Raw genomic sequence first — 16,837 nt, 5'->3', positions numbered from 1 at the left:
CTAGAGGCAGTTACCTTTGAAGTCAGCTACCTTAGCAGGTAAGGAATCAAGGTGTTTGTTCTCCTACAACTCTTTTGTTGTTTCCCCAACTATGTTTTTCTGTCTGTTTCCCTCCTCCAAATGTGTGAATCAGCTATATATATATATAACTGCCAGGTAAGTTCTATTCATAAAAATGGAGTTTTTATGATAAAACAAAGTTTTATGAATACTTACCTGGCAGTTATATATATATTTTAAAGCCCACCCACCTCCCCTCAGGAGACAGGTCGGGCAAAGATAATCTGAGGGACAGAAAACAGGAATGATTCCAAGTACCACCCTGTAAGGGTTGTTAACCATCTAACCACACAACCACCACAAGGCGGTTGCCGCGATTTTCGATTAAATTCTGCCGCAGTCGGAGACTCAGCTATATATATATAACTGCCAGGTAAGTATTCATAAAACTTTGTTTTATCATAAAAACTCCATTTTTCAAACATGGATTACTTAGGGAACTGAATTCTTCCACTGTGATATTTTTGGTACATACAATCAAAAGTTGCATGGATATGTGCTTTATAACCTATATAAAAATTTGCACATTTCAAATAAGTTCTAGTATTTGTAAACTTAAGTGTGTGTTTTTCATAGATGTAATAGGTTATTCAGTTTCTTTCCATTTTCACTTGTAATGAACAAATAATTATAGTATGCGAGTTGCTTGGATATTAAGTACATTAGTTTTAACTCTAGATTAAACCTACAAGTAGTATTGGTAGTAGGCTGGTCTTTAAATCTGTAGTTGTTTGCTTAACTTTTATTTTGGCAGTTTAACTTTATTTAAGAGAGGTAGTTCTCCAGAGTTGGAAAATTGATTAATCTGTACTCTAATCTTGGCACTTGAGTACACAAGTTAATCATACACCAATGCAAAGTTTAATAATTTTACATTAGATATGGCATGTCTAATGGCTGAACACATAAGTGCTGCTAAGATAACTTTGAAAGTAGAGAGTAATGTCCTGGTCCCATGGCTCCCACACCACATACAGTCCCCTATTCACCACAGGAACCACTAGAATTGATTGAAATACATCCTCTAAGTACTTGGAGACTCGTACATATAGTATAGGCATCATTTTTCTAAAATGTGTTATAAAACTGCAACAAAGGCCTTCAACATAATATCTAATCCTTTTAAAATTAGTGGGAGCATGTTATACAATTTTTGAGGCTGCAATTGTTCCTATACTACAACTTTAATAGGAGTATGACCTCAGGCAAACCCATACTTAGCTCTCAGGTTTTTATGGTTAGGAAAGATTTAAGCATTGAAAATCAAATTTGAAAGCTTGGCTCCAACAAATTTATAACCATCCATAACTAGTGTTGGCAACCAAGTGTAGTTCATCAGTACAGGTATAGGGGTAATCTTTTCTCAGGGTGCCAACCACTTATGATTTTGCTTTTAGGTTTGTAATAGTCAATTAAGTTTGAAAACCAGATTTTAGTTGTCTGCTACCTTTATATCATATTTTCCTGAATGTTACAATATCTCTGACACTAGATTCACATACTATTAAGTCATGCACTGTTTTTACAGATCCTGCCCTGGACACAGTACCTCAATCTCCCAAGGAATTACAGAAGTCCATCTTTGTTAGTGGTCAAGACCCCCAGAAAATCCAAATACTTTTTAAGAGCCGTCTTTTTACGGGTTACATCCAAATGAAGCAAAGTAAGACATTGTAGTGAAAAGTATTGGGCTTGATTCAAGACTTGTAATGTATTGGTTTAGATATATTTTGTTTCACAGTTCCTTAGTTTTCCTTCAACCTGCTAACATTCTTTAAACTAAATGATGGTGTTTGGGCAGTTAAAGTTGTAGCACATAAATTTTTTGGTATTTAGAATTCACGTATGCTGGGCGTATTTAATATATAAGTAGATGGATTATTAAGAAGAAAAATGTAACAAAGAAATTTAACATTACTGATTAGTAAAAAAAAAAATCATAGTAGTTTAGACAGTTCTTGTATTATGTCAAATGGGCAATAAGGAGTTGTATACTGTATTGAATTTGAATTCTTGAAAATCTTGTAACTATCAATACTAGACCTTAGTCTTCACAACTATTAATTGCAAATAATCTGCTGGATTTACACATTAATCCAAATTTTAAGCTTCAAATTGGGCTTCACATGCTTGATGATGATCACAATTCCCAACAAAGATTGTCCATAGATGGCCCCTTGTCAGTATTTGGGTACTTGATTAATGATGAAATTTTCGTCACTTGAATGCATGAAATAAAAATTTTCATGAAGCTGAAAAATTAGTTTAACGTGTAATTTAAAGGACAACATTTTTATGAAGGAAATTTAAACCTGTTATGTGAAGGTCCCTACTAGTATTTTCATATGCCTATTGTTTTAAACTAAGGAGTAAATCTAGAATTGGGTTGTAAAATCTGCCTTGAAAGTATATTGTAATTGAACTTTTAAGTTCTGGGATATATTTGTGTATAAAGTATTTATGAAAGATACAAATATCACAAATTTTAATATTATTATTTCTCCTAGCTGTACAAACCTAGTATGGGTAAGATTTTGGTGACAAGCTGGAAACAGCCAATGAAGAATCATCAAGGTTCTGGCAGCCACCGCCCAATGGCCACTGGTGGTACAGGTCTGCCAACGTGCACACCCGTCATTTTGCATGGGACTTTAAGGGTGTATAAGGCAGGAAATAAAACCTAAAACACTTAGGTTTGTATCATCATCTCCTATGCCTATTGACGTAAAGGGCCTCGGATAGATTTCGCAAGTCGTCGTCTATCTTGAGCTTTTAATTTAGTACTTCTCCCTTCATCATCTCCCTCTATGTGCTTCATAGTCCCCAGCCATGTATGCCTGGGTCCTCCAGCTCTTTTAGTGCCTTGTGGAGCCCAGTTGAACGTTTGGTGAACTAACCTCTCGAGGGGTGCTTAGAGCATACCAACCCATCTCCATCTATCCCTCATGATCTCATCCAAATAAGGCATTCGAGTAATCTCTCATAGTTTCATTTCTAATCCTGTCCTGCCATTTAACTCCCAATATGCTTCTGAGGTCTTTATTTTAAAGTCTACTAAATCTATTGGAGATTGTTTCATTGTCATATCATGACTCATGTCCATAGAGTAACACCTATCTCGCTAAGCTCTGATATAGTCTGATTTTTATATGCAATTTCAGTCGATTTGATTTCCAAGTTTAACTTAACGTAGCCATTGTCTGATTTGCTTTTCAATCTTCCACTAAACTTCAATTCTAAAGACCCTGTATAGGAGATCAGGGTTCCTAAATACTTTAATGATTCTACCTCATTAATCCTTTCTCTTTCCAATTACATTTAATCTACCATTGCATACTCCATTTTCATCTACTGTTTTCTATTTATCTTCAGCCCAACCTCATATTATATTCCATGCATTCTAGTAAGCAAGCGTTGCAAATCCTGTGGTGTTCTGCTAACAAGGACAGTATCATTAGCATACTCAAGGTCTGCTAAATTCCTATCACCAATCCAGTGCAATCCTTCTCCCCCATCTGACTATCTACACATTACAAAATCCATGAGGAGGATAAACATAGGCGACTGCACATTCCCTTGGATTATTCTACTGTTCACTGGTAATTCATTTGATAAGACTCCATTAACTTGAACTTTGCACTTGCTATGCTCATGAAAACACACAATCAAATTTACATATCTAAGAAGTATTCCATAATGATGCAGGACTCTCCACAAAATTGGTCAGTGCACACTATAAGGCTTTTTCAGTCAACAAATGCCATCAGAAGGGGATTTCATTATTCTGTGCATTGCTGTACATGTCTCCAAATAAAAATTTGGTCAATACAACTAATACCTTTTGTAAACAATGCTTGTTAGTCTATCTTTTCATCAATCTTACTCTCCAGTCTCTTTAGAATAATCCTACCTTATATTTTCATAACTGACATAAGTGTTATGCCTCTGTAATTACTGCAATCAGTCAGGTCTGGTTTTTTTTTTTCCACCAACACTCCTAACTCCCATTCACCAGGTTTTGCCTCTTCATTCCACATCCTACAAAATCTTGCAAGTAGTCTGGGAGTTGCTTCATTTTTGTCCAGTATCATCTTGGCAGATATTCCATTGAATCCTGGGCCTTTCCATCTCAAGTTTTTTTTTAGGATAGCTTCGATGTCAAACGCACTGAATTCATTCATGGGCACATCAAGTCTTCATCAGCTTTAGATATATAAATCAAATTATTCCCTTCATATCTCCTATTCATGACCTCACTAAAGTATTCCATCCAACATTGTCTATCTTCATCTTCTGTTTCTATAACAGAGCTATCTCTTTTTGATGGGTATATGTTGCTGCTTCTTTGCCCCAGTTGTTTTTATTAATAATTCCATGAGCAATTCTTATACCATAGCCCAGTTAGCCTCATCTGCTTTACTCTAATTATTCTCTTCAGTCATTCCTGGCTTTTCCTTTTGACAACACCATCATTACTGGAATACTCAGCATGCTCGGCCTTGTAATTTTCATTACTTCCTCAAAAAATTTCAACAATTAATTTGTCTTTGTCTCCTCCCAAGTATCATTTGATATCTATGGCTTTCTTCTTGTCACTACGTATCCCAAGACTTCACTACCAACTGACCGAGATAGGTTCTTAATATCAAACCATTCTTCATTGTCTGTTCTTTGTCTCTTGAAGTTTCATAAGACTGCAAATCGATTCCTACATTCAATTGCAAATGTTTCTCTGTGCTTCTAAAAGCTTAGTTGTATCAAACCTAGGTCTTCTATCTTTCTTTCTGTCGGGTTCTTTGTTTTAATTTCAGTGTGGCAATGAGGAGCTGGTGATCACTATAAATATCTGCACCTCTATAGCTTTTTAAGTTTTTCAGTCCTCCTCCTCTTTATTAATGGCAAGGTTTGTATAGCTGGGAAAAAATATAAATTACTTTAAAAATGTGTAATTTGTTCCTACGCATACAAATCATCGTCCTTTAATAAGGGCATCATCCTTAGGAAGGAGGAAGTCCTGCTCGCCCAACTGGCTAGACCCTTCGGGTTGCGATGCTCAGTCTGGAAAGGAGAAAAGAGCAAAGGATCCTTGTATCTCCTGACCCCAGGTTGAATGTCCTGCGTCACGGACCAGGAAGTTTTTCACGAACCTATTTTCCGTGGGAAATTATGTTCCTGTTGGGGGTTCATATAAGTACGGTATTGGGTTTGCCTTAATTGTCATACTCCCTTTTGTGAGAAGTGTGCTCAACTGTATCAGTGTCCGGTTTAGCTCCATAGCGTTGTTGTAGCTTATTGGAAATGTGCCTTCCTGGCTAACTACAAGACTGGGATGCGAGACCTCAAGCTTGCTATATTCCTGTAGTGACTGCAATACCTATAGGGGGAGCCTATAGGTCTAAATACCGAGTCATCCCAAGTACTAGCTTGGGTGGAGAGGGGGTTTAGGCAGTCTCTAGGGCATGTCACTGTCCTTTGCCTCTGCCATTTATGAGTAACCTTTAAAATGGCTGATCCCAAGAGATGCTGGATATCTCCAACCATTAAGTAACAGCCAGTTCACTGTGTTGTAGTATCTGTTCATGTGCAGCTCGCATAGTAGGTCGGACCATGTTAGCTCTCTCGGAACTTCCTTTATGATACTGAAAAGGTCAAGTTACTATTTGGCCATGTTGGTGCTACCATAATTATTTGGTGATTGGGTGTAACAATGGCTCTACTCATTACCCTCCTTAGGAGACAAAATGGAAGGAAGGCATAGATGTCGAGGCCGTCTCACGGATGTTGGAATAAGTTCTTAATGCTGTTAGGTGTTTAATAACCTTCAGTTTGTTATTTAGGAGAGTTCCAAAAATGTCTGCTGTCGGGGTCTGAGCCTGCAATCTCACTACGGAGACTCGAATTGTCTATGATCACGTTCAGTTTTCTTAGAATGAAACTAGCTGTAAGGGTTACTGCATTGTCCCCTAACCATAAGTGTATCTTAAAACCCAACTAGCAGAGGGTTTGTGAGACTGATTTGCACCCTACTTGTTGACATAGCCACTACAGTGGAGTTTTCACACATCAACATTGAGTGCCCCCCTTTTTATATCTTGGAAGTGGATCAAAGCCAGGTATGCTACCTGTTGTTCCAACATGTTTGACATATTTTCTCTAGGACCTGAAGAGGTGGTGTTTAAAATGTGCGATCCCCCATCCCTCTGGATGCATCTGAGAAAAGAATAAGCTCTGGAGAGAACCTGCAAGGAGGAGCCTGCTAACAGCTTATCCTGAAGCCACCAGGATGGGTCCTCTTGACTAACTGTTACCCACACTAGGACATATGTATTCCCCTATGTCCTCATACACCTGACAACACTGAGATTCCCCAACAATTCTTCTTCACCGAAGCCGTTAACCACTTCACTTAAATTGTTCAGTGGCCACTTTCCTCTTGGTAAGGATAGAAGAGACTTTAGCTTTGGTAAGCAGCTCTTCTAGGAGAAGGATACTCCAAAATCAAAACATTGTTCTCTAGTCTTGGGTAGTGCCATAGCCTCTCTACCATGGTCTTCCACTGTCTTGGGTTAGTTCTTTTGCTTGAGGGTACACTCAGGCACACTATTGTCTTATTTCTCTTCATTCTACTCTGTTAAACTTTTCATAGTTTATATAGGAAATATTTATTTTAATATTAATTGCTCTTAAAACGTTATTCATCCTTGTTTCCTTTCCTCACTGGGCTGTTTTCCCTGTTGGAACCCCTGGGCTTATAGCATCCTGCTCTTCTAACTAGAGTTTTAGCTTAGCAAGTAATAATAATAATAATCTGACCTCTGCCACCATCTCGTCTCAAGAACCCACTGCACAGAATGAAGGTGTAATCTCCTCTGTATGGGACCAGACATTCTAACGAAGACTGATGTCCAAGCAGTCTGTCAGTGGTTGGCTGTGAGGGATTAGTGTGTCAAGGAGGTTGCGACTTCCTTCAACTTTTGCAGCCTGACCTGCAATGGGAAGACTTTGTCTTGGACTGTCTACCCTCATTCCCAAGTAGACAAGTTGCTAACATGGAGCGAGAACAGAACAGACGAAGAGATTATCTGGATCACTATATCCTAACAATACTTGAAGGATGCTTTTGAGAGGAACAAGCTGGGACTCTTGACTCCACCAGTAAAAGCCAGTCTTTAGATATCGAAGTCTTATTCCCAGCATGTATACTTGGGTAGATACCAGTCTGAACACTTAAAGGGCTGTGGATAGTCTGAAACAGAAAACTCTGGTATTTTCTCGTTCCCAGTAATGGACCAAAGGTGTTTCCTTCTGTTCCAATAGATTGGAATTTGGAAGTAGTTCCTTTAGGTCTGTGGACAGCAAAATGTCGTTCAATTTTATTGCCTAAAGGACAGTGTTGGGGATCTCTATCTTCAACTTAATTTTCAGAAGAAAGTCATTTAGATGGGACACGTCAATGACTGGTCCCCCACCTCCTGATGGCTAATGTAATACAAACAGGTTGCTTTATGTCTTTATCACCTCCCAAAGTGGTCTTTGACATAACCGCTCAAATGTGTGTGGTCATCAGTGCTTAATGAGTTGGTGAACGGGAGGCAATATCTGACACGAAGGACCTCTTCTAGGCGAGGTTTTGCCCCATGGAATTGCCACGTATCCACTGACTACAAGTATTCCCCCCAGGTAGTGACATGGGGATTGCCACATCTGACATGGTCCTTTTCTGCCTCTCCTTCACCTGCCATGAGGTCTGCAGTAAAAAGGGTTGACCCTGTTCACTTGTTCTCCAGTATTGGGGAGGATCGTTGTCAAGCAATCTCTTGTGGGTGGCTGATGGAAAGTGTCAGCTCTCCTGAGGGTGGCTGATTGAAAGTGTCAGCTCTCCTGAATAAGGAATCTCGACTCTCCGCCTTCCTATACTACTACCTCCACTTCTTAAGGTGGAAAGAGGAAGGTACTCTACATTAGTGGGGCTATTTAAGACAAAGTCTTTAGACCATATGTCCGAAAAACTTTTTGACCACTGCATCTTGGTATTTTAGTACCCAGTTGCCCCATTGGTAAGCACACTAGTGAACTAAAAATTCCACCACATTCGCTCCCAAAAGGACAAGCTGTTCATATTTGTGTATCGTAGGATCCGCAAGATTCTCTGACAACGCTAAATATGATAGCATTCCAGACCAGTGGTCGAGCAGAGGAGGGATGCAATGCTAATATTGCCACTGGCTCCATGTTCAAGACCTTTGAGGCTGAGAAAACAGAGTTGTAAGAGCTTCTCTGTTGACACCCCTGGCGTCAGGGTTGCTACCTCAAGGTCTGAGGAGAAATATGGGCTCCCTCTGTCATTGAGAACTAACTTGGTTTCCAAAAAACAGGAGGAATTAACTGCTTTCAGGGTGTCTTTATTAGTGGGGACATGTCCGTAAACTTATAACTAGTCTTCTCCATTTCTTGTTTCTTCCTAAAAAATTAATCTATGGAGGTTTGCCTTCCAGAAAAAGTGACATTCGGAGCGTCGCCCAATTGATTGACGAGAACCAATACCCTCTGGAAAGAATATTCCTTTTCAGGTTCATTAGACTCCAGAGGTCTGACCTTGACGTCTTCCTGACAGCACTCAATTGGTTCAGGGTTAACTTGACCTCTAATGTGGAGTGGCATTGGGTACTGTAACTTACTGAAATTACTGTGGGTGCAGATCACATTTTAGAGCCAAACTGCTCAAGTCCATGCTGCCAATTTATTCAGGATACTAAAGACTTTGGGCTCAGGTCTTTCACCACCTCTTCATTACTTGACTCTGCTCTACACGCTCCACTTCAAATATCTGTACTTGGCTTGACACTGCTTTCCAAGATTTTACTTTACTAGATCTTCTCAGCTTTATGAACATTATCTCACAAACTGTGTCTGGCTATGTCTCCTCCTCTCCACCACTTAGTTCAGGATTGTTCAGCTCCCATTTTCTTCAAGACATCAATTCTAATGCTTTCTCTCCTTTGGAAAAGCGAGAGAGGGAAGGAAAAAAATCTTGTTCAGATAGAGGGGCCTTAGACTTGAAAGGGGATTTTGGGTCCAGACACTGTTGATACCCCTCTCTCTGGATTAGACGTCCTTCTTGAGCAAAACACATTCGGTACTCTCCCTTAATCTTTTGCCAATTTTAGATCTGCAGGGTTTGGAACATCTCATTTTGCAGAGGAAAGACAAATAGCTTTGATAAGCGCTTTGTCTTTAGTGCACAGCTATGATCAGGTAAAATCCCTTGGAAAGGGACTGGAAGGGCACCCGATGGTGGGCGATTGTTCATAGAGAACTTATAGGCATCCTCAAGATGCTTTCTCTCCCTAGCTCATGCTCTGTCTGGTGGAAGTGTTTGTTTCTTTGAAGGAAGGCAAAACTGATCATATTTTAGAGATGAGTAGCTGTGAATAATACGCTCGTGGATGATGATTCTTAGTCGCATGCTGCTTTGTGGCACGTTTCATTAACTTGCGCGATGTTCTTTGCTCACATCTGGGCTCTCACCTACTTTGTGGTGACACATTACTGACTGATGTGAATGTTGGTGTGGTTAACCTTGCACCAAGACTTTATTAAGGTTCAAAGCGCACACGCTCATAGGAATATAGTTTCGTGCTTCATTGATCTGTGTGCCAGACCTATACGCTCAACTAGGCTAAAGCTGGAAATGCTGCTTACAACGTTCCAAGAGGAATAAGAGAAAATTCTAACCTCCATCATTAGAGATGTGACCAGATTGTGGAATGATATTGGTGAAACCTCGACTTCAAACTTGCAATGAAAGTTGAACAGGCTGACATGAGTGTTGTCTTCCTAATTTGACATATAGCCTATTTAAATGTTGTTACGAATTTTAAGAAGTTATATTTTTATTCTCGTAGTTTCTCCTTTCCCAGTTGGAGCCAAAAAAAGCCCTTGGATTATAGCATGCAGATTTAACAACTAAGGTTGTAGCTTACCTAGCAATAATAATTTTCTCCTAAATAGCAGAGAAGTCTGGTTGGGGACCTCTGGTAGTGGTTTCACACGCCCAAGTTATTATACTGACACACTATAAGGGTGAGCGAGCTGGGTATATTCCTGGCATTCCATCCAACTTCTTTCTCTGGTATATTTAGCAGTATTTTTACCTTAGAAATGGTGCTTTAAGGAGCATTTCGTGGAGCGACACAGGTTAAGCCCAGAAATAGATTTTTTTCCTTCGTCAAAATCCCTTTATGACAACCCTAAATTGTGCTCAATTATCATATATACTAAATAAAATAAAACTCCAGATATATCTCTAATGTGAAATTCTTTTCAGGAGCAGATAAATTGGGAGAGCTAAAATGCTTTGCTACCCAGTGCTATATGTGGTGAGGAGAGTTTCCACAAGAGCTAGTTTCTCAAAAACCTATGGTCTTTTTATCATGACAGGAATTACATCTGCTAGACTGGAAGTAGCACATGGTGAGGGTTTTTTCTTTTGAAATATTGATTATTTTGTAACTACTACAGCCATAGTTTTGAATTATAGTCTGTATAGGGAGTTATGAGTAATAAATACAATTTCAAATAAACATCGTGGGGAAAAGGAACAGGATAATATAATTTGCCAAGTATTACAAAATTTCAAATACTTTCAGGAATGCAATATTTGACATTCAAAATTAAATATGCTTTTAGTATATGTATCTTCTGATACAGTTCTTTAATTAGTCTTTTGAAGTGAAACCAAATTAAAACCACATTAGATTTTATTGATGCAACTTTTCAAATTTATTAATAAGTAAAACTCATCTTACTGTCTTTAAAGTATATATAGTACCTGAAACATATTAACAGGTAGTACAGTATAAAAATAACATAGTATTTAAAAATAATCCTGTTAATCACCATCTTTACCCATTTTTATACTATTTCAACATAATGCTCATCATTTTATACTATTTCAACATAGTGCTCTTCATGTGATGTTACACACTGCTGCTCTTTTCAGGACCCACTACAGTTTACTTACACACTGCTTCTCTTTTCAGGACCCTAGTATGCTGTGCCTTGTTTAAGGATTTTGCATTGGGTACTGTAACTTACTGAAATTACTGTGGGCGCAGATCACATTTTAGAGCCAAACTGCTCAAGTCCATGCTGCCAATTTATTCAGGATACTAAAGACTTTGGGCTCAGGTCTTTCACCACCTCTTCATTACTTGACTCTGCTCTACACGCTCCGCTTCAAATATCTGTACTTGGCTTGACACTGCTTTCCAAGATATTACTTTACTAGATCTTCTCAGCTTTATGCACATTATCTCACAAACTGTGGCTGGCTATGTCTCCTCCTCTCCACCACTTAGTTCAGGATTGTTCAGCTCCCATTTTCTTCAAGACACTGTGTTCAGCTTTGTCATTGTTCTTTAAAACTCCTGCTCTTCTATATCTTCAGGACTTTTGTATTGCTCTACTATGCCTCACTCCTTTTCAGGCTACTATGCTCTGCTGCTCCCGTCCTCATCCCCAGGATTTCTTCTGCTCTCTTAAGATTACTCGGCTCTCTGCTGTCATCTCACCTTTTCAGGGTTCTATGATCTGCTTTGATAAAACAATTCACAGATTTTGTGCTCTGCTACATTGCCTTGTCTTCGTGTTTGATCAGCTCTCTCTTTTAGACGTGTTCTGCTACATTCTTTCTTCTTTACGACTGCTGTTAAAAGACTGCTCTCACTCTCTCTTCTACATCTCCAGAGTTGTACAACTGTTTGACAGGATTGTTCTCTCTTTAGAACTTTTAAAAGCAGGTCTCCACCTCTCCAGGACTTTGTGCTCCCTTTGTATTTTCTAATGTGGAGGGTTATGTCTCTTCTTTAATATATCAGGATTGCTTTCTAATCGTTCACTTAGGACATCTTGCTATTTCTGTGTGTTCACTCTCTGCTCCCTTTTTCTTTAGTATTCATGCATTCCTTGCCTTCAGGACTTTCTCTCTACTTCCTTTCTCTTTAGAACTCGTGCTTGGCTATGTTTCTCCAATACTTTTCAGATGTCAAGATTGCTGCAAACTTCCCATTCTGTTCAATCTGCTCTGCTCACTGGCATTTCTCCTTTTCAGGATTCTATGCTCTGCTAGATTTGGTCTTTATGATTGCTCTCCTTCCATTCTCTTTAGGATTCCTGCTCTTCTATGTCTTTAAGACTCGTACTATTCTCATCTTCAAGACTTGGTGTTCTACTCATACGATAACTTGCTCTGCCATCTCTCCTTGCAGATTCCATGCTCTACTTCAATCACCTCCTTTCATAGACTTTGTGCTCTGCTACATTTCATCTTTGCTCAGTTGCCGACTCTTATAGACTGTATGGTCTGCTGTCATCCTCCTCGATGTTGCTGTTTACTCGATCACCTCCACTAAAGGACATATGCTCTCTTTACCCTCCTCTAGACTCTGTGCTATGTCTCTCCTTTGCCCCTGCTCTTTGGGACATAGTGTGTGGCAACATGTCTCAAAAAGTCCATTATCAAAAACAGTTTGAATTCTTGGTAGGCCACCCTTCTTCTTTCTCCTGCGAGGATATTTTGCCTATCTTGGAATTTTGGGTTCATGTTAACTTTCCCTGTAAAAAGAAAAGATTTATTGTTTTAAAGAATTTTTTAATTAAAAAAGTATGTAAAATTTACAAATACATAAAGAAAATGTTGGTACTGTTTTTACATGATTCTAATTGATCCTCAATATGACTTTCATAAATCTAGCTTTACAGAAACTATGATACTGTTGTATACTACCGTATTAAAAAATTCAAATTGGGATGATAAAGTAAAGATAAACTGGATGACTAACAGATAACAAACCAGGTAGATAAAAACTTATAAGCAATATAGAAAAATAATTCAAGATATGCATAGTAGAACAAATATAACCTTAAGGTAATCTCTCTATGATATTACTCTTTCTTCAGGTGATTGCCTTCTATTCTTAAAATGCCTTTCTATACCAGTTGCAAGACTGTGTAATCTGTAAAATAAAGATTCCAGGTAATAAAATGCTGTTAAAGATACTGATGCGGACTACAAACTGCATAAATTCAACCGCAGCCTGCACATTTTAACAAAATACCCATATCAACTTGCTAAAAATACTTCGTAACCCAGCCCCAAAAAACAAACAAGGAAATCGATACTACTACTACTTTCTAGTGAGGGTACCAGACTTTTCTCTTTTTAAATTTAGTTTAAAATCTTCATTAAATGCAAGTAAAAGGGCTGAGTCTTTTAACACATATTTAGACAAAGAAACTTAAAATAGAAACCAACATAACTTGTACAAATTGAGATTATAAACAAAGAAAAATTACTTAGCACAAAGCAAGGTTTGTGCAAAGAAAAAAAAATCTGGCAAGCCATTCAACTGAAAAATATTTTTCATTTAGTATTTTTGCATACCTGGATTCTCTTTTCTCCCCTCTAACCATCTGAACTATTTTAAAGTATGGGAATTCAAGAGCTTCAAGAATTTTGGTTCTGAATGGGAAAAAATGCACAAAGCAATTTAAACCAAATATTGGAAACATTCATCAAATGCATTGTCCATGGAAGGATATTAAGCATGTTGAAAAAATGAATAAAGCCCAATCTAGGACAACAAAATGTTTTTTCACCAAACATTTGAATGGCTCTTAAGTATGCACACTAGAAATTAATATGCAACCTGTAGATTCGATGGCATTCTGTTGATCCTAGGTACAATATTTTGGAGCATACATCATATTGACAGGAAATTTTCAGCATCTAAGAACAATCTGAGCAGATGGAAATTTCCTCATTTTTGAGACCTTCAATTACATTAATATATAATACCATAAAAAAGGGATTTGGACGAAGGAAAAATCTATTTCTGGGCGAGGAACCTGTGTCGCTCCGTGAAATGCTCCTTATAGCACCATTTCTAAGGTATATAAATACTGCTAAATATACCAGAGAAAAAAGTTGCATGGAATGCCAGGAATATACCCAGCTCGCTCACCCTTATAGGGTGTCGGTATAATAACTGGGGCGTATTGAAACCACTACCAGAGGTCCCTTACCATTAGTCTTCTCCTAAAAAATTTCTTTTTAGGCATGTGCTCTGTCGTTTCTAAGGCCTTTCATGTGGAAGGCAAGAACAGTGAATTAAATGAGAAAATACCAAAGGAATATTGTTTTCCCTACTCTAGGGTTAGTGTATCAATCATGCATATAGCACTGACTCAACAAGTATAAAGGAAACCTATGGAGTCGGGCTGTATTAAATCCATCTGAAATATTTTGGACATCCAATGACATGTTATCACCGATACTGGTACTGCTTTCTCGGCAATTGTATGCACTTAACTACAGTACCACCTTTTCAATTTGGAGCAAGTGATCTATCTACAAGAGACTCGGGAGGAGGGCAGGTCTTGTGGACCACACAGCACCTGACGAAAATCTAGGTTTAAACTGTCACAACAACTTTTTTTGTGGTTAATGTGCTGTGTGGTCTCCGAAATCTAATACTAGAGAAACAGAGTACACTTGTGTACTATAACAAATAATTAACTCAAAACAGGCAGGCTATCAGTTCGTGCATACCCGGGTTAGCATAAAATGTCAAGTTGATGGTCACCTCATAAAAGGACAGGAGCTAGATGCCTGTCATGGTTATTCTATTGAGGAATCAGGATGAGAGGTTTCCTCTTTATCCCGGATATCTACCTCTCATGAGCGTGCTGAGCACCAAGCAAGCATGTACTGCTAGGATTTGTTTTCAGGTAGTGTCTTATAAACACAATAGCCAGACGAACTCAATGAGGAAGAAATTTCTCAGAGTATCTGCTTTTTTGACGAGGGATGTTAATATAAAAAGGGCCAGCCTTGCTGGTCTGGATATTCTGAAAATGACTACCTTCTCATGATGTGGATCTCTGAAGGTAGATCTGTAGGGTAGATACTGGACAGAGATTGCCATCCACAACAAGTACAGCCGTAATATCGAGAACCCTACCTCTGAACAAGAAGTCAGAATCAAGAGGCAGCCAGGAATGTTGGGTGAGAAACTGTTCTCTCCATAATGCTGCAAGCTTGCCTACTCTTGCTCCCGAAGATAAAGCTGGTATTAGAAAAACGGCCTTCTGGAATAATTCCTTGTGGGAAACAATACAATTGTTTAACTTGATAAAAAATGAACAAAGTCTATTGAGAAGTAAAGATAATGAAGTTGGCTGGGAGCGTCATTCTCAAACAGAAGGTATAATCTTGTGGAACATGTTCGAGTCTAAATCTAAGTTAACTTTATTCCAGGAAGTGGATTAACACGGAAGCAAAGAGGTCTAGGGTCATCTGGCATGGGGACATCCTTAAGGAAGGTCATCCATACCCTCCACACCAACTGGCATTGTCAAATAAGTCACATTGTATGCTGAACATGCTTTTCCATAAATACAGGAGAGAAAATCCATGTGTGCAGGTTCTGGATCAAAAAAGAGGAAGCAATGATATTCTGATTCCCTACACTCTGATACAGCCAGAGGGTGTGATCCCAGGCTTAAATGCGAAAGTAGTGGATACAAAGGGTTGTTTAGCAACTGTGGCGCTACCAGCACAGCTGTCCAAGAAAATCCTGGAAGAATCTTCAAAACCTTCAAAATCACACACTGAGGAAACACAAATAAAGACCATTAGTCCCTGTTCAAATTTAGGGTATCTGGTACAAATCCCTGAGGATCCACATTTGGAGCAACATTAAGCCGAAGCTTAGGATTCCCCTTTTTGCAAACAAACCCATTTGAAAATCAGAATAACCTTAAGGATCCACTAGAAAGAGCCCAAATTCAATTACCTATAGTGGTCAGGGACATTAGTCTTGAAGGAACCCAATGAGTGATCTGGAGAGGGGAATAAATCCCTTTTCCGAAGAAGCTTTATAATTGGGAGAATTATTGCATTGAGAATTCTTAAGCAGGATCCTACCCTCATGAGACACAACAGACTGCTGGTTGTCAATGAAATTTATGATACAAGATTTCTTTCTCATATTACACGCTTCTTCAATGTCGAGGAAAATGCCATCAATTATTATCATTATTATGACTAACTAAGCTACAACCATAGTTGGAAAAGTAAGATGCTATAAGCCCAAGGGCTCCAACAGGGAAAAATAGCCCAGTGAAGAAAGGAAATAAGGAAATATGTAAACAAACAATATAAAAAGTAATGAACAATTGAAATAAAATATTTCAAAAGATATTTCATTTTTAAACTATAAAAGGACTTATGTCAGTCTGTTCAGCATAAAAACATTTGCTGCAAGTTTGAACTTTTGAAGTTCTACCAATTCAACTACCTGATTAGGAAGATCATTCCACAACTTGGTCACAGCAGGAATAGAGCTTCTAGAGTACTGTGTAGTACTGAGCCTCATGATGGAGAAAGCCGAATTAACTGCATACCTAGCATTACCAACAGGATGGAACTTTCCGGGGAAGATCCGAAGGTAAAGGATGGTCAGAATAAGAAATTTTATAGACTGTAAGTTCCAGTCCAATAAATTAAGATGAGAATCAGCAGCTGAAGGCCAGACAGGAGAACAATACTAGAAACAAAATAGAATGAAAGAATTAAAACATTTCTTCAGAATACATTGATCACCAAAAATTTTGAAAGACTTTCTCAATAAGCCAATTTTATTGTACATTTGAAGAAGGCACACACCTAATGTGTTAATCAAAAGTTAATTTGCTGTCAAGAATCACACCAAAA

The 16,837-nt window shown here is 38.4% G+C and overlaps 1 protein-coding gene across 9 annotated transcripts in view; it reads left to right on the top strand.

Moving 5' to 3' along the window:
* LOC137638204 (uncharacterized) overlaps positions 1-16,837 on the top strand; it is a 986,676-nt gene that overhangs the window by 769,448 nt on the left and 200,391 nt on the right. For 8 of the 9 annotated variants that reach the window (XR_011043881.1, XR_011043880.1, XR_011043879.1 and 5 more), the window contains one exon: positions 1,589-1,723. Coding sequence is in view for 4 of the 9 variants with exons in the window: in XM_068370286.1 (XP_068226387.1) it covers positions 1,589-1,723 (135 nt within the window). In the remaining 5 variants the exon portion in view is untranslated. Of the gene's footprint in view, positions 1-1,588; positions 1,724-10,387; positions 10,534-11,102; positions 11,243-16,837 lie in introns of those variants that run through there. The other variant, XR_011043883.1, reaches the window with a different exon arrangement.

This window comes from Palaemon carinicauda, chromosome 3 (genome assembly GCF_036898095.1).
Source record: "Palaemon carinicauda isolate YSFRI2023 chromosome 3, ASM3689809v2, whole genome shotgun sequence".
NCBI classification, from domain to species: Eukaryota; Metazoa; Arthropoda; class Malacostraca; order Decapoda; family Palaemonidae; genus Palaemon; species Palaemon carinicauda.
The sequence above is the reverse complement of the archived record's forward strand: the minus strand, read 5'-3'. Positions and strand labels throughout refer to the sequence as shown.